Here is an 18,639-nt window from a genome sequence, read left to right as displayed (position 1 = left end):
CATTGAGGAAGTGAGGTCAGGTTAGCAGAGGCAAATTTGGGTGTCATCAGCATAAATATGGTACTTGAGGTCGAAGAAGCTGAAGAAATCTCCAATGCAGGAGGTGTAAAGGGAGAAAAGACCCGTACTTTAGTAAATATACCTCTTTGTGTCATTTTAACGAATGGAGAATTCAACATTGTTCGTGGAAATGTGAAATTTTATTATTAACTTCCAAAAGGCCGCTCAAATTATTATTAAGTGCTTAATTATCACAAAATTATCAATAATTTAAACTGAAATAAACTGCTGGACTTCAGATGAGTACAAAAAGTCCCCCACGGCTCTTCAGCCACAGTTCTGGCTCATGTGTAGATTGATTTATTATTTGACCAGTAATTTAAGATTTAAAGCAATAAATAAAAAAGAAAGACCATCTCTGAAAGTGATTGCTGATGACAGATGAACCTCAAAATATAAGATTTAGGGGGAGAATAACAAACCTTCTAATGAGGACAAGTGGAGAAGTTTCTCATAGCGACCAATCAGATTGTAGCTTCCATTTATATAGTACATTGTATAAAATGAAAGCTATAATTTCATTGGTTGCTATGGGAAACCTCATCTTGTCCTCTTCAGAAGGTTTGATAAATCTCCGCTTTATACGAAATAAGGACTCAAACATCAGTCACATGTGGGGCAGTCCTCCTCCTTATCCAACATCGGGAGAAGGGAGAGACCTCCAAAACATAATGTTCCTTTCTGTGCTTGATTTAATAAACATAACACTACGGGGTGAATTAGTAACTAATATCAGTTTCTGAACGATATATGTATACTTTTGGGGAAGGACCTGATCTTGGCCGGCATCAAGTATACAGAGTTAGTTGTGGGTGTGCTCCGTCTTTGCGATAACTAATCTTAAAAATGATCCATGATTAGACTGGAGACATTTCTTTATGTAGACTTGTTCTGCCTTCAGCCTGTAAAAGATATACATACATTATTCATACAATTGTTACAATTACAAACATAACAAATAATTTATTGGTCCTTTTCATTATTTTTATTATAGTTAAGTTAGAGGTCGGAATCTGAGCCACACATACCTATCTAAGGGGCTCATTTATCAATGAGTTTTATCCTACGTAACAAGTGATAAAACTCATTGTGTATAATAATGGTGCTCCAGCCAATCAGCTCCCAACTGTCATTTTGCAAACAGATGACATTAAAAAACTGATTGGATGGAGCAACGTCATCATACGCAACGAGTTTTATCACTCGTTGCGCGTGTTAAAACTTGTTATGATTTTGGATATGATTGGTCTGAAATCGTCACATGGATGTCCTATCATAGATGGGTGAGAGCATAATAGTCCAGGGGAGGGACGCATCAAGGCAAATTTTGTGATCAGTCCTCCGAAAATGACATTTTCGGGGTTTTGCTTGCTTACCGTATATGCACCAAGCTCTGAAATGCAATACATTCCAGGTTTGGATGTGGTGGGCAACGACATCTTTAGATGGCGTTACCCAATAGAAGCCATTCGCACTTTTCCCTGAGAGGGATCCAATCGGATCCCTCCCAACACCCCCACAGCACGTGCGTCACTCGACACGTGTGCAGAAGGACTTCTGGGTCATAAATCCAGAGGACAAGCTTTGTATAGTATAGAAGCCGCATTATTTACTTTGCCGAAAGTGAGATGAGTTTTTTCTATCCCTTTGTTTCAGGACCATTTTCTTTACAATTACACATCATCCCCCTTACTGGCATGCAAAGTGTAAATCTGGGTACACACTGACAGATATATTGGCCGATCGGCCAATATATCTGCTTCTCATCGGCCAATGTGTACCAGCGATATATCATTCACAGACATATTGCGTTGGCTGTGCTGCACAGCCGGTGGCAGACATATCTGTTCATTGACAAGTGTGTAACGGACGATCAGCTGATCACGCATGCTTACTCCCCCGATCCACCCCCCACGCAGCGGGACCCGCGGCCAGGGGCTGGCTGGCAACTTTCAGTCTGGGGAGGCGACACAGGCAATTGGCCCTGGTGTGGTTAATCCCGACTACAGGGTGCACGTAAAACACAATAGCCCTCACAGGAAAACAATAAAACACCTCATCCCCTACAGGAAAAACAAATCAAATGCAATGGCCCTCACAGGAAAAAGAACACATAAAGCAGATGGCACCCTGCCCCCCGGCTGCCTGGAAGATGATGGTCGTTAAGTGTCAGATCACTCGATTACTCACACGCTGCAGGGGGGTGTTGGGAGGGACCCGATTGGATCCCTCTCACAGCATTCTTCGAATAGAAGCATGGTTCCGGGAGGGAGCAGCCAGATCGGCAGGGCAGGGGGGGCGTGGCCAGCACAGGGGGGCATGGCCAGACAGATGACGGGCATTTGTGGGTGGGGTGGGGCGGGGCCACGTTTTGGCCGATATTACAGGCATTGTGAAGCAGGGGCCAGGGCCAAAATGAGGTGATTCAGCATGATTTTCGGGAGGCTCCTGGAAGAATCGGGAGGGTGGACAAGTATGATAGAAGCCCATAGACTTCTATAGGGTAATGCCATCTAAAGATGGCGCTACCCACCACATTCGATGCATTCTGGGGCTTGGTGCATATGACAAATGTGACCGCATTTCTTCTGTTGCTGCATCCCGCCCCTGGTGTCTATCTAGACATTGTCAACCTTTTTGCTGTCTGATACCCTCCGGTAAGTAACACTTATGAAGTTATGAAGCTGATGAAGTAGCAGTGTTAGGGATGATGTCACCGCACCAGAGCAATACTGAACTGCTCCTATAATTAAGTATCCACCTTCGTAACTTGCTTCCATGTCAAGATGCATTATCATAAACCAGGAGTACAGATTACCCTATATTGGAATGTTCCTATATTTTTTTCTAGCCAGTAATTTTAGCCTTTGCAAGTGATGTGATGAACTGATACAATCAGGGCCCGGTGCAAGGTTTCAATGCGCCCTAGGCAAAGCTACACCATACCGCCCCTGCTCCCCCCAGTACCCTTACTGTACTTTACCTGCATCAGCACTTCCCCTTGATACGTCTGAATAGAGACCCTGTCCCAGGTCCCTAGTCATACACCACACAATGTCAGACTGGTGAAAAGATGTGCAGTAAAAAAAAAATACAAGTTGTGGCTGGAAAAATCTGTAAATTTGGGGGGTACAGTGCACCTCTTTCTTTTATTTATATCTATTAGTATTGCTATTTTGTACATGTGAATGCTGTTTGCATTAAATGCATGTTTTTTACATTTTAATCCAACCTACATAATTTTTTTTTACCAAACAAACACAATTGTTATTTAAAATGATTATTGGTAGATAAACCATCAATTAATTATATACACAGAAGAGCAACTGAACTTTCTGTAAACTTGCTTACTTACTTTTTGTCATGTGACCAGCCATTCTTCTCAACCTCGGCTAGGTATGCGCCTAGTATGTAGTTACAGACTTGTTTATTTACCATTTACTATATTATATACTGTATATATGCCATATAATATATACAGTATATATGGTAATTGGTAAATAAACAAGTTTGTAACTACATACTATATTACTACTAACTTTCAATGCACACTGGCAGACGCAGGCAGCTGAAACGGCTGACAGCAGCTGAGCCAGCGGGGAAACTGTCCAGACCCTGTCTGCACTGGGGGTGCCCGGGTGGGCACTTAAATAAATGGTCTTCCTCCCTATTGGCAGCGCTCACAGTCCCCTCCTACTTCTCCTTTACAGAAACACCAGCGGAGCCGGCGTGCCGCATGCGTGATGACGTCACCGCGGTCGGCATGCAGAGACAGTCTGACAGACCCCCGGTGGCAGTGTGCAGGGTCATCCCATTTGTCCAGACTCCAGCTCATGGAGTTGGCGGAGCCCGGGGTGCGGTTGTGATTGCGTCCGTGGCGCATGGTGCCGCGGAAGGGGGGTGCGCCTGCGGACTAGTCTGGCAATGTGTGAGAACAGTGACTGTCACACTGGGGTCTGGCCACATAGCAGCTATGGATGCTTAGAACCGTAGATGCCGCCAGCGCAATGGGAAAGAAGGATGTCTCTTTTGGAGACATTCTTTCTTTTGTTTGGTGGTCTCAGCAGCACCCTCCAGGGGCCGACGCCCTGAGGCAGCTCCCTAATGGAAGCGCCGGGACCCGAATACAATATTGACACATTATTTCATTGTATTTCTAAAAACGCTATTAAGGGTCTGTTTTTTGTAAAGAGAATGTTTTAACATTTGATGTTTTTATTTGGTATTTTACTATGTGATATTATTAAATTTTTAACTTATATTATAATTAAGCGCTCTCTTTGAGAAATATATATTTGTAGTGTGTGTGATCATTAAAGCTGCATACACACACAACGATTTTGTTACCAACGATTTTATGAACGATTTTCTGAACGATTTTCTGTCAGATTATCTGTCAGATTTTTTAAAGTATAATGAACGATTTTTTGGAACTACAAACAATTTTTGCATATTCCCTTAATGAAAATCATTCAGTTGGTCAGTCTGACTAAACTACAAATGTGAACGCGCATGAACGATAATCGTTCATCGTTTTAACTCAGAAAGTGAATGACTTTTACAACGATTGAACGATAAACGATGTCGTTAACGATAATCGTTCAAAAAATCGTTGTGTGTGTATGCACCTTGAAAGTTAAAAATTACTGATTAATATTTGTGCGCCTGAATTTATATTTGTATATTTCACGTCAAGACTGGACCAAGTTGCTAAGGGTTAATTTAACAGTATAAACCACAGCTTACCTAACACATTAAATATTTGGCTTTTATTGTATTTTATTGCATAATTTGCATATTGCGTAGACTCCTGAGAACTCTTGTAATGCAGTGTCCTCAGCTCACCAGATAGGGCTGGTGTTTTATGTCACATTGAATGTCTCTGGTAACATTACGTAGCTTAGTTTAGCAATGTTAATTTATGATTGACCCTTCCTTAAGAAATCAGAAAAGTCTGAGCTGTTACGTTATTTTCTCCCTGACATTTGTAGCACAAAGGGACACATGGATTTTTGTCTGAAAATATTTGTATTCCCAAGGTAAAGTGCACCCTCCGTCGACACACTGTGAAAGGCAGCCATTTTCTTAGCTGAAGCAATACTTATGAGAATGCAGCTTATACTTATACAAGTGACCTCTCTGAGGTGAGCACTGAGGCCGCCATTTTGTGTGCTGGACTAATATTAAAATACAGACTATCAAATCAGTGCATTCTTCTGAGTAAATACAGTCCACAAAACATCTACCCCAGTCAGTGGCGTAACTATAAATTTGGCTCCCCCGTGCCAAAAAAGTTTAAGGCGCCCCCCCGACCCAAAAAACAAACTCACCCAAAGACGACGTTTAAGGTGTGCGGTTTCATGTTCATGATACAGTTATGTGCCTTACACATTATGACACACTAAGTAATACCACTTATAACACATTATGCCCACCGGAATGCCCCAATAACACATTTTGCCACACCATAATACCCCTTACAACACATTATGCCACACAGCAATGCCCTTATAACAAATTATGCCATGCCGTAATGCCTCTATTTCACATTATGCCACATAACACATTATGCCACACAGTAATGCCCCTTATACATTATTCCCCTTATAACACATAATGCCACACAGTAATGCCCCTAATAGCACATTGTGCACACAGTAATGCCCATTACACTTTATGCCACACAATAATGCCCATTACATCCCACCCTAACAGATCTACTTCATCAACCCTCCTCTCCGCTCCTGCCAGTCTGTCACCTCAGCTCAAGACAGGTTGCACAGTTTTTATGTCCACGTAGAACCAGATTATTGGGAACATAGTTTATAACCTATTAAATTAGTGCTCCTTATATAGTGCCCCCTGTAGTTGTGCCCCATATGCAATGCCCCCTGTAATAGTGCCCCTTTTGCAATACCCCCTGTAGTAGTACCCATTATCCAGTACCCCCTGTAGTTGTGCCCATAGGCAGTGCCCCCTGTAGCTGTGCCCCTGTAGTTGTGCCCCTTAAAGTATTGCCCCTGTAGTTGTGCCCCTTTAAGTAGTGCCTCCTGTAATTGTGCCCCTATAAGTAGTGCCCCTGTAATTGTGCCCCTTCAAGTAGTGCCCCCTGTAATTGTTCCCCTTCAAGTAGTGTCCCTGTAGTTGTGCACCTCAAGTAGTGCCCCCTGTAGTTGTGCCCATATGCAGAGCTCCCTGTAGCTGTGCCCATATGCAGTGCCCCCTGTAGCTGTGTCCCTTAAAGTATCGCCCCTTGTAGTTGTGCCCCTTCGAATAATGCCCCTTCAACAAGTGCCTCGTTAGTTGTGCCCCTTCAAGTAGTGCCCAATGCCCCCTGTAGTTGTGCCCCTTCAATTAGTGCGCCCTGTAGTTGTTCCCCCCCTACTTACCTGACTCCGTGCAGGCTGTCTCTCCCGACTCCCGCGCTGACTGGATCAATTGATCCAGCAGACGCGGCCGCTCAGGTTCCTCACTGCGCGGGTGACGTCATGACATCACCCGCGCAATGCATTACTGGGAACGCTGGCCTCTGAAGTAACCGGAGGCTTCCTTAGCCTCCGATCACTTCAGAGGCCAGCGCTCACAGTTGCAGTGGTGTAACCACTGCCCCCGGCACCTCCAAGCTACCCGGCGCCTCCAAGCCACTGCGAGGGCTGCAGGTGCAGTAGTTACGCCACTGACCCCAGTGGCAGATATGTGCCCCAAATGGCCCTGGTTTTAGTGGGAAGTTCCTGAGTTCCATGAAAAAAGGGACGGCTCCATTGTTTAGATACAGTTAGGTGATGACCTGGGTGAATCATATGGGTGCTCACACTGCACCCATAGACTATGATACTTTCCCCAGGCTCCGCCACTGCCGTTGCCACCCCCACCAGTAATATCCTTAGAAAAATGGTGTGGTCATCGTTTTCCCATAGACCTATGCATGCGCCGTAGGGAAATGACCATGAAAATTGCACCACTGCCATGTTTCTGGAGATCTGCGCAAGTGCAGTAGACTCTGGAACAGTACCTGCATCTACTTGGCGAATGCCGCGGTGAGAGAGAGGGGGCACCCACACAGAGATTGCTTATGGGCCCCATTCTCTCTTAATACTCACTGAGAGGGGTGAAAGCGGGTACTAATTACCTGGGTCCGGACTTGTTAGAGGGGTATGCAGTCGGGAAACCGGCGGACCTAATCCCGACAGCCGGCTTCCCGACTGCTTAATCTCGGCGAGGGTTAAATGACAGGCGTCTAAATCTAGACGCCTGTCATTTTACCGACGCCGGGGGACCGGCATCCTGATCAAAGTTATGCCGTTCGCCGCTGCGGACAGCCGCGGGGGGGGGAGGGTTAGGTTTAGGGCTCCCGGGGGGGACTTAGGGTTAGGCACCCCCCCGGGAGGTTTGGGTTAGGCTAGGGGGAGGGAGGATTAGGGTTAGGCACCCCCAGGGGGGACTTAGGTTTAGGCGGCGGGGAAGGCGGGGTTAGGTTTAGGCACTTAGAGGGAGGATTAGGGTTAGGCACAGGGGGGGAGGTTAGGGTTAGGCACCCCTAAAGAGGGTTAGGCTGGGGGAATAGGTTAGTGAATACTTTCCTGGGGACGATCAGGATTTTCATCTTGTTCGAGCAGCTGCTGTCGGGAATAGAACCGCCGGCCAGGGTTCCGATGGTAAATCATACCGATTCCATTAGAGGGGCCCCCATATTTAGACCATGCCCCCTAAAGCACCACTCTCTACACCCCTGAATGTAAGAGGATAATGCATCACTGCGAGAATGAGCTAGTACTTCCCCAGTGATTTTCTTGCTCTGTATTCTATGTCTGGATGAGCCCACGCAGGCAGCGTTGCAATGACATGATAGGAGACTGACATAAGAGGCGCACATACCTGTGCAGTACACGCTTACATCCTCTTCATGGGTACAGTCGTTGTATGCCCACACACGGTGACTACACATATCCAGCGATGGTTCATCCCCAGTGCACTGGACATCATCCAGCCAAATCTGCCCTTTTGATTGGCCAAACCGTTTCCTCCTTTGGACGTGTGGCTGGAAGGATCCACACTGCAGCTGCCTACAGGTCACGTCGGCATCACTGTTATCCCAGAGGTCATCGCACACGCTTCCCCATTCCCCACCATAATAGACCTCCAGCCTCCCAGCACATCTGTTGGGACCGTCAACCAATCTGAGTTGAAAAGGTTCTATGTAAAGATGAAAAGTACTCGGTCAGTGAGGTCAGCACAATAGACAATTCATCCAGCAGGACATTGGTGTTGTTGTTTTTCTGGTTGATGATATAAATAACTGGCTGTAATGCACAGATAGAAGTGAGCAAGGCAAAACAATACATTCAAATTAATTTGCAGGGGTGCGTGTTTAAACCAGTGGATTAAACTCATGTAATTTTGAAAAAAAAATACCTTTTTTTAACTATATTTTGAAAAAGAAAAATTTTTTACAGAGGTAAAATATTCTTCCCATGTGTATTCCATAAGGAAATTATAAAAAAATAACACTACTATGTACTTACATATATACCATATTATTATTGCATGCTTGGCAAATATTCAATAAACCACATACACCACCACAGAACGACTAATAAAATATTCCTACTATAGTTAGGGCCTGATTCAGAGCCACTCGTAAGTGGCAGCTCGTTCGCTCCGAGCGATGTTTGCCCAACTGCGCATGCGTACGGATTGTTATACGCATGCGCAAACCAGTCAGTGCGGCCGAAATTCATGTGCTCGCAAAATAGCGAATGCCTGCTAATTTGAGTGACAGGATGAGGTGTATGTGGGTGGTAACAGGGGAAGGTGCTTGAAAACAGGGAGTGGAGATCCGATCGCAGGCGTGCTTAAAGGTCAAAACGGGCGTTTTATGGGTGTGCATATTTAATACAGCAGCGTCATTGACCACGTCACTGGGTTATTTTTAAGCCAGAACTGCTCGCAAAATTGTGGTAGCAAAAACCAACCACAAGAATAGCGAGCAGTTCATACCCTGTTCGATGTACTCGATTAATCTAATAAATAGCGGACATGACGTAGGATGCGAGCGGCCAGGGGGCGTAGTTTCCCAAAAAACGACCGCAAGTTTTGTACGCTCGTTCAGACCTAGAGGCGTGAACAGACCGCAAACAGCGAACGGTTCATTTGAATAGCCACCCCTATTTTCAGGACGAGCGAGCGCTAATTGCGTCCGGTTCTGAATCAGGCCCTTAGTCTCTAGTGAGTAGAATATGTGACACACCAGGAAATACATATTTGTGCATCCTTTGCAGCGTTAGTCCTTAGGAAATATTCCCCAGAGTTTATTTTCCACATAGTTGCCCTTTCTCCCAGTCTCTGATGTCTTCATGATCTCCTGGTGCCTTGGCTGCTGCTGGGCTGCTCTTGAGTTGAAACTAAGAGACCTGCTAAACAAGCATAATGCTGCTACATCTGGGTCATGGAGAAAGGCTCCTGGGGAGGTGATGTGATAACGAAAGAAATGTATTCATTTTAATCCCTTAAGATTTTTATTTTATATACAAGGAAATGAAGCAGTGTTCTCCCCAGGCTGTTTTCTGCGGGCACATTGCCCTGAAAAAAACAGCCTACCGCCCAGCACTTCCCCCCGCCGCATTCCCGGTCATCTTCCGCGCTTTGCCTCCTGCTGTGGAACGCTGGCCTCTGAAGCGACCGGAGGCTAAAGAAGCCTCCGAACGCTTTAGAAGCAAGCGTTCCCAGTGATGCACTGAACGGGTGACGTCATGACGTGAGGAGCCTGCCCTGCGCGCCTGCTGGATCTAGTTAGATCTAGTCAGAGCGAGGCAGCGGGAGTGGGAGCGCCGAGCAGTATATTAAGGTAAGTTCTGGGCTGAGACCTGTCTGGGGACACTGCATATGGGGACAGTCTGAGGGCACTGTGATGTCAGTGGGGCCTCCCCAAACGGCAGGCGTTCCCATGGGATCGCCTCCGTTTGGGCTGCCACCCCCCCCCGCCCGCCTTCCAAACCGGGCGAGCTGTCAATCAACATCGACAGCTCGCCCCCTTTGGAAAGAGACCCGCTACGACCGGCGCTGTCGGTCGTAGCGGGTCTCATGCATACGCACGAGGGAGCCGGCTCCCTAGTGCGCATGCGCACTGGCAAAACATCGAGGCGGCCGTGCAGTCGTAGACCATACGGCCGCCTGTGAATAAGGTCCAGAGTTCTTGGGTTCAATTCCTAACTGTGTGGAGTTTGCATGTTCGCCCCGTGCTTGCGAGAGTTTCATCCGGCCACTCCGGGTCTCTCTCCCACAATCCAAAAACATACAGGTAGGTTAATTCTGACAAACAGAAGGAACCTTAGTGCATGTGTGCATGCATGTGATAGGGAATATAGAGTGTAAGCTCCACAGGGGCAGGGACTGATCTGAATGACTTAAATATTCTCTGTAAAGTGCTGTAGAATATGTGTGTGCTGTATAAATGTTAATAAATAATAAATAGGGTGTGGGCACCAATCGTGTATGTTACTTATTACCTGGGTGTTAGTGCATAGGATAGTTTAAAGTGGGTGAGACTAAAAACAAACTTTAATCATGCAAACGGAGGGATCACTGATTGGGGACATCAACTCCACTTAGTGCGGAGAGAGAGGATTTCGGTGCGATCCAGGGAGTAACGTCCTGGCAGGTACAATCGTATTCTTAAATTAGCTTATTGCACTTCTTTCAAAACAAAAGATTTAGGGCGGGGTGCATCAAGCGTCACATTTTGGATGCGTTCAATCCTGCCACACTTTGCGTGCACAGCGGAATTTAATAACGCTGTATGCATATACATTTACGCAAAGAACAGCTCTTCCAAAACAATCTTCCCTTTGCAATATGAGGACTTCCAGGCTTATGACCCGAGAGTCTTTCTACGCATGCGCAGCCTTTGGCCAGCGCATTCCCGAGCTGCGTAGGACCCTGGGGGGCGGTGCTATTGGATCCCTTTCGGGGCAGTCTCAGAAATGCGTTGCCTATCGAGAATAAGCTCCAGAAAGTTTGGCTTTCCGATTCTAATTGGGAAATGCCGTCAAACCAATTGTAACTGCATTTTTTGGAGGATTGGTCTAATTTTAGAGGATAGTGCATCCCATCCTTAGGGTCTGATGCAGAGCTGAACATAGCGCTGTTTTCAGAGCGTATCGTGTTTGCGCATTGTGCACGCCCTAGAGCTGAGCACACGCATGTAAGAACAATGCAGAGTCAAATGGACAAGTGCGACCTGATGTTGATGATATCTATCAAAATAAGCATACGTTTAGGGGGCGCTCTGCCTGCAATGATTTCTACAAGACACGCATTTGGCTCTGCGTGGGACTAGTTTCCAGCGGCTTCCGCTCTTTAACTCCTGAAAGGCTAATTCTGATCCCTGGGAGAAGAAAGTGTTGCAGCTATTTGGGGGGAGATTTATATACTGTATGCACTTATTTCCCTTTCAGCCATAGATATTACACCAGGGTGGTTACAGGTCTGGTTGGGAGTGTCTCACACATCCAGAAGATAGGGGGCCCTAGATGGATTTAACCTGGATTAGATGTGCCTGGGATACTCACCTCATTTGCAGGTGCACAAATATTCCAGCCTTAAATATAAATATATTTTTTTGCTTTAATTATCTTTGTACATGACATTACTAGGTCAGTCCTTCCTTTATGATTCTGAGCGTAATATAAACACACTGAGGGAGGTGTACATGGTTCCTGCCTCTTCTTTGCTTAGTGTGTGTATTATTTTCTTTTTTACCATCAGACTTGACCAGGCGATCATGTCTTCATTTCATGTCTCCAATGACATCACCCACCCAGTGCTATTAGGCTACACACCCAAACTGCTGTTTTGTGCAAAAATCACACATAGGGGGAGATGTATCAAGCCTTGAAGAGAGATAAAGCGGGGCAGTTGCCCAAGGCAACCAATCAGCTTTTAAGGGCGAGATGTGTCATATTTTGCATATTCTATGCAAATTGTATGAGGAGACATTTGCCGACAATTACAACTAAGTACAGAGACATCTGTAATGGTGGATTCTAATGGGATTGAGCAATTATTGTGAGGATGAGGATAATAATGACATCATTATGTAAAGATAATTATGCAAATGTAGAGACGAATAATAATACTGTTAGCCGCCTTAAGCCCATTGATAGCTTGTTTTGTGAGGGCCCAAACAAACCAAGCCCTTCAGCCACAAAAGTGACAGTCCCTTCTGCTGAAGTGCTTGGTTTGTTAAACCTTGCATGACCTTTATAATATACAATATAAGGGTGGGTGGGAGTCCCCAAGGACAATTCCATCACACACCAATTTTCTTTTCATTGTACTTTACTTGGCTGTACTTTTAATAGGGCATGGTTGACGGTCTTCTGGTTTGCTAGGCCCATTTCTCTGTTTTTCTCAATTTTCCTGTACTGGCCTCAGGGCTCTGATCTACTGTAGTTCTTAATTAATGAAAACATTCTATAGCATCTGTGATAACTTGGAGTAATTTAGCTTGGTAGATGAGTCAGTGGTGCAGTGCCCAGGTGCATAATAAGAGTCCACATGCAGCTTTTCAGGGTAAATTAAATAAACAGAGCTTTACTGTCAGCATTCAGGAACAAAAATAATAAACAACCTAGCCTCCATGCAGGTTACTACCTCATATCTTGAACCCTGACTATAATGGGCAGCTAGTCTGCAAACTTAACACAGTCTCTCAAAAGTCTCAGTCCTGTCTCTCACAGGTATAGACACGTCCTCCTGGCCTTCACACAAAGGACCTGATTCAGAGCCGGACACTCTGAATGAGTGCCCGCTCTGAATCATGGCGTTTTTTATTTTTTATTGTTGCAGCCTCTTGGCCGCTCGCATAGCTGTAGGTTACCACCCACAGCTTATGCGAGCGGCCATGATGATGGTCGGGTTGGTCAAGACCATCGCGACTATCGGGCTTGCGACAAGACCCTTGCGGTAGGGTCTCGTTGCCACAAGCCCAAGAGTGCTTTTGGCTCTAACAATGATGTCAGTGGGGCCCGCCCCAGACGGTAGGCGTTCCCATGGGAACGCCTCCGTCTGGGCAGCCATGCCCCCGGCCCGTCTACCAAAGGGGACGTGCTGACACTCAACATCGGTACGAGACCCGGAGCGACGGCTTGCCCGTCGCTATCTGGGTCTCGCGTATGCGCACGATGGAGCCGGCTCCATCGTGCGCATGCGCACTGGGCCAACATGGACCCGCTTGCGAGCGCATAGTGCTCGCGAGTGGGTCTGAATCAGGCCCTCTGTCCACAAGGCAGCCCTTTGGCGTGGTCACGTTTACTTTTTCTACCCTGTATGTGTGGATCCCTCCAGCCCCACACAGAATTCATGGCTCACTATTGCCACCTATTTTGGTATTGCCACACATTGCATAGCTTTATATTAAACTGCCATCCTGTCTGCCACGGCAGTGCCACTATGTTTCCTATATGTGCTGTATTCTTTCTTTTAAACTCCCATGTGTTTGTTTCACTGCTCTGTTGCTCAGTTTAGCCAGTCAGCTCTCTGCAGCCTTTGGTCAATATTGGTGAAAACATTATTGTGAGCTGTAAGGTGGTCAAAATTAACTGGAAATGACTGAAAATTAACGTTAGTGAGGTTATTAATAATGTAGGAACAAAAATAGGCCCAAATTACATGATTTTAGCTGTTTTTAGGCATTTTGTGGCCTGCTGTACAGACACACATATCCACTAACACATGGCAATGATAAATCCGTACCTCTGCAATTCACCCAGACATCCTCCCAGTGGTTACACCTGTGCCCCTCCCTTGGAGTCACTTGGCAGTCAGACAGCGATTGTTCATCCCCTGTGCACTGCACCTTATTTCGCCAGATCGCACCGCTTCCTTTCTTTTGCCAGCCGCAGCGCTTGGCAAATATGGGGGTCCCACATTTCAGCTGTTTACAAACCACTTTGGTGTCCAGTCTATTCCAGTTTTGACTACACACAGCGGCCCATTCCCCATCGTGGTCAACCTCCAGTCTCCCGCTGCAATTATTTTTTCCACCGACAACTCTGATATTCAGCGACTCTTCAAAAATAAACAACATAATATTCACAATCTGTGCTTTGTTCTGTAGCAAAGGTTCCCAACACTAGTCCTCCAGCACCTGATCCCAATGGTCCAGGTTTTAAGATTATCCATGTTTGAGCACAGGTAGATTAATCAAAATGGCACTAAGTCACCTCTGCTCAAGCATGTATTCCTTTAAAACCCATACCGATAGGTAGAACAGAGCTGGGGAACACTGTTTGTCATGATTATAGTCTAATCAGCATAATTAGGAAAATAACATTCCATGTGTAAGCAACAAAGAATTTACGGGAGATATATCAATCCATTCAGCTGCTAACTATCATTTATGTAGCAAAGTCTATAAAATGACAGTTAGAAGCTGGTTGGTTGCTATGGGCAACTTCTCTACTTTATCTTTGTTGAAGGTTTGATACATCTCTCTCACAATGTATACTGATGCATACTTCAGAGGTTTTATGTCACCTGGCTTTGGTTGATTATTGTATATACACTATAATATATAATCCACTGGAACTGGATACATTAAATATTTAAATCATATAAGCCAGCCCAATAAGTGACCTTTAGGTCATGGGGTATCCAAAGTTTCCAAACATTTATAAATATAAACACGTACACCATAAACTTTAATTTGGTTTATCTCACCTACCTGAAACTGCAAAGCCAACAAAGGAACCTAAAATAAAACAGCAGATATTCAGCATTGTATATGTAATTCATAAGCTTCATTAGAGTTGCGGGTTTCATTAGTTCATTTGTGGGGAGTAATAAACTGTACATGCAAAGAACAATGTGGCCGTATGTAGACCAGGGCATATCTTACAGTGTGCCCGGAGCGTTTATGTGCACGGTCAGTGTAGTAGAGACATGATGACACACCGGGCGCGATGCATCAATACTAAAATGCGGTCAGACCTCCGAAAATGCAGTATTCAGACGTTTGACCGCAATCACCGAATACACCAAGTTCTGGACAGCTTTGCTTTCTGGAGCTAGTTCCCTTTAGGCAACGGCACTTTTAGCTGGCATTGCCTAATAGAAGCCTATGAGCCTCTTATCTGAGTTTTCCCTGAGATGGCTCCAGTAGGATCCCTCCCAGGGTCCCCCGAGGATCGCCGTAACTAGGGGTGTACGAGCGGTGCAGCGCCACAGACCGCAGCGCTCTGTGGACAGCACCGCCGCTCATCCACAGCTCCTGCATTGGCCTAGCAGGGTGCCTGTAACGGCTGCTGCCAGAATCTCTGCAGCAGTGCTGCCTGCAGCGTCCTTAGGACAGTCACACCGCTGCCCTTACAGCACCCCGGAGCATCCTGAGGATGCTACTGGCATTGCTGTAATCACCCGCTCCCAGCACCGGTTGCAAGCCACACCCCCTCCATGTGACGTCATGTGGAGAGGCGTGGTCTGTACCGGGTGCCGGGAGCACTAGCTATGGCACTGCCACACATGCACAAAGGGACTCCCAGGTCATAAGTTATCAAATGAGCTGTTCTTTGTTTAAATCTTCATGTACAGTATATGTCGTTACTAAATGCCGCTATACATACGATTAGTGGTGGAATACATCGCATTCCGCCCATGGAGCGACGCATCCTTACAGTACACCTTTTAGGATGCGCATCTTTGCAAGTCCAATGGGTGTGGTGTAATTTTTCACACTGATGATGATGGTGATGGCTGCATCATAGCGACGGACATATCTATACGCTAAATTACAAGTTGCTCATATTTTAAGATGAATGAATCTCAAACTACACACATACAACCTCTATTTTGTGACCATGTTTTTGGGTCGCATGTTTGATCGTCTAACACCTCTTTCATATTTAAAGTGTGCTCCTTGCCTACACCTTGTTATTGGTGTTAGTACAGATCTGCACTTTTCAGCAAAGATTGCAAATAACTAACTTTATCAAGAAAGTGCGGTGCGCGAGTTAGCATTGCAATCGCTCTGCGTTCGCCTACGCAGGTACAAAGCCATCTCAGACAGAGGGACGGGACGTCAGTGTTTGGGGGTGTTGATGGGGGAGTGGTTGGAGAAACACAGGTGTGCCAGTCCGTTTGAACGCCGTTACAGGGGTGTGCATAAATTAGCCACTGTGATGGCATACGCAGCTTAAGTACTCACTGCGTTCGATGAGGTTAGTAATTTTGGAGTAAGGGCAGACCTGTTGTAATTGTGCGCGAGGGGCCAATATTACTCTATGTTCCCGATGTAACCGATGTTACTCTATGTTCCCGATGTACACGCAGGATTGCAAAAGTATTACGGATGTGTGAAAGCGGTAGGGGGAGTCTCTATGTTGGCTTTGGGTACCTCTATAATAGCTTTGCGATTGCAGTCATTAGCATATTTTCGCAGCAGGCCTGCATGCGTAATCGCAGTTGCGATCGCAATAGCGATCCGTAGTGAATCATGCCCGTAGTTCAATTGCTGCAATAAGTGAATCTTTGTTTTTCTAATGTATGAGATTGGGAACATGCAATAACAAATGAATATCGCTTCTGTAACCGAATAACCATTACAGTTGATTATATATTAGGGTAAAACATTCTGAGAACACATCAGCACCTTGATTACATCAAGTTAAAGATTTCCCAACAGTTACTGGCACAACCTGCACCATAATCCCTGAGCCAGGAATATAGTATTGCAGATACTCACACACTAGGAAGATCACAGACCCATTCATGGCTCCAGTCGTGAAGTTCAGTATGGAATATAAAAGTTGATGTGAATTCTCTATATGAAGTAACTTTTTATATGTCCTAGAGATGAGCCGCCTCAGCAGAATTATTGCTGATATTAAGTCCCTCTGTCTCAGTACTAGTGTCTAGGGATAATCACTAAGAGCAATTACAAATTGAGTATTGGATACAATATCATTCTAAGCTCACGTCCTACAATGAACAAGACACCTGTAAGCACTGGCCACCACTGATGAATAAGTAGGAGGGCACGGGGGAGATATATCAAACTCATAGCAAGCAATCAGATTGTAGCTGCAACCAATCAGATTCTAGCTGTCATTTTATAGAATGTAGTAGATAAATGATAGCTAGCATCTAATTGGTTGCTATTTCTCCACTTGTCCTCTTCAGAAGTTTTTCTTCCAGCTGATCGGATCTCCTGACACAACATGGCCGACCACTGGCGAAGGAAGTCCCACAAAGTTTTTAACTAGCCGTCAGAGCAACCTTCTTGGTGTCTTCGGATTACTGGTGGTCCTAATAAGCCCAGTTAGACATAGCTCCTTTGATGGCATGTTGCATAAGCTATTGATACCTACAGATCCCACCTGGCAGGGTTAGGGGGGTGTGGATTAAAAGATAGACAGTAAAAAGGTTGACAGTGTCTAGATAGACACAAGGGGGTAAATTTGCTACAGGTCGATTTGCAGGTCGATTTGAGCAGTGATTTATCTCTTCTTTAACTAAAGTTTATCCTGCGGCTCCCACCATTGAGTTCAATGGAGGAGCCGTTCATTGGCTGAGAGGCGGGGCCTGACCTCTCCCAGCCAATGAATGCACAGACACGGAGCTTCAAAGGAGGAAGCCGCGTCTGTGCGCTTCATTTGGGAAGGAATAATCATTCTGGTTAGAATGATTATTGCTTAGTGCGATGGTCGGGTTTCTCGCTTTCTTATTATAACCCATGGATGCCTACTGGACAAGGGGACCATTCAAGGTAATATAGGTGAGTATGTGTGAGTGTATTGATGTATGTATGTATTAAACTTATACTGTGTAAGGTGTGTGTGTGTTTCTTGCAACATTTCTTTACAGGTGAACTATAGGTCCCAGTGGGCCCTTAATGCCCCGCATGCTGGTACTTGTGGTTCTCCAAGTACCAGCATGCCGGGGAGGCTTGCTGATACCTGCAGTTCTACTGGAAAGACAATGGGCCTGATTCAGACCCACTCGCGAGCGGCTGTCCGCTCGCAAGTGGGTCGATGTTCTGGACTGAGCATGCGCACGACGGAGGGATCTCCGTCGTGCGCATGCGCCAGACGCGACGAGCGAAGGAAAGTCCTTCGCTCGTTGTGTCTGATCAAAGGGGGCGTGCTGTCGATGTTGATTGACAGCACGCCCCCTTTGGTAGGCGTGCCGGGGGCGTGCCTCCCTGACGGGGGCGTTCCCACGGGAACGCCTCCCGTCAGAAGCCGGCCCACTGACATCACTAGTGATGTCAGTGGGAGTGATTTTGGCTCTGATAGAGCCAAAATCACTCCGGAGCTTGCGGTTGAAAACCTCAGCCGCAGGCTCCGGCTCGCAGTTTCGATGGTCGCGATGGTCATGACCATCGCGGCCATCAAACTGCACGCTCGTATAGCCTGTGGGTGGTGACCCACAGCTATACGAGCGTCCAGGAGGACGCTCCATTTTAATGGAGGCCGGCCCTCATTCAGAGCGTGCGCTCTGCTCAGAGCGTACGGCTCTGAATGATGGCCATTGTTTTATTAATTCTATTTTTACACATCACTCACACAATCAACCCACCACCCA

At 46.0% G+C, this 18,639-nt stretch overlaps 1 protein-coding gene across 1 annotated transcript; it reads right to left on the bottom strand.

The window, feature by feature from the left end:
- Nucleotides 1-862: 862 nt before the first annotated feature.
- On the bottom strand, nt 863-14,837 carry LOC148519521 (CD5 antigen-like). Its single transcript, XM_088476518.1, has 5 exons — nt 14,783-14,837; nt 13,813-14,127; nt 7,936-8,253; nt 3,416-3,464; nt 863-962 (listed from the first exon to the last, which is right to left on the bottom strand). The coding sequence occupies exons 1-5, from the start codon at nt 14,835-14,837 to the stop codon at nt 863-865; spliced, it is 837 nt and encodes a 278-aa protein (XP_088332644.1).
- Nucleotides 14,838-18,639: the final 3,802 nt, after the last annotated feature.

Source organism: Taudactylus pleione, unplaced genomic scaffold (assembly GCF_031769625.1).
Source record: "Taudactylus pleione unplaced genomic scaffold, aTauple2 ptg000189l, whole genome shotgun sequence".
Classification (NCBI taxonomy): domain Eukaryota; kingdom Metazoa; phylum Chordata; class Amphibia; order Anura; family Myobatrachidae; genus Taudactylus; species Taudactylus pleione.
Note: the sequence above shows the minus strand (reverse complement) of the source record. Positions and strands in the feature narration are given on the sequence as shown.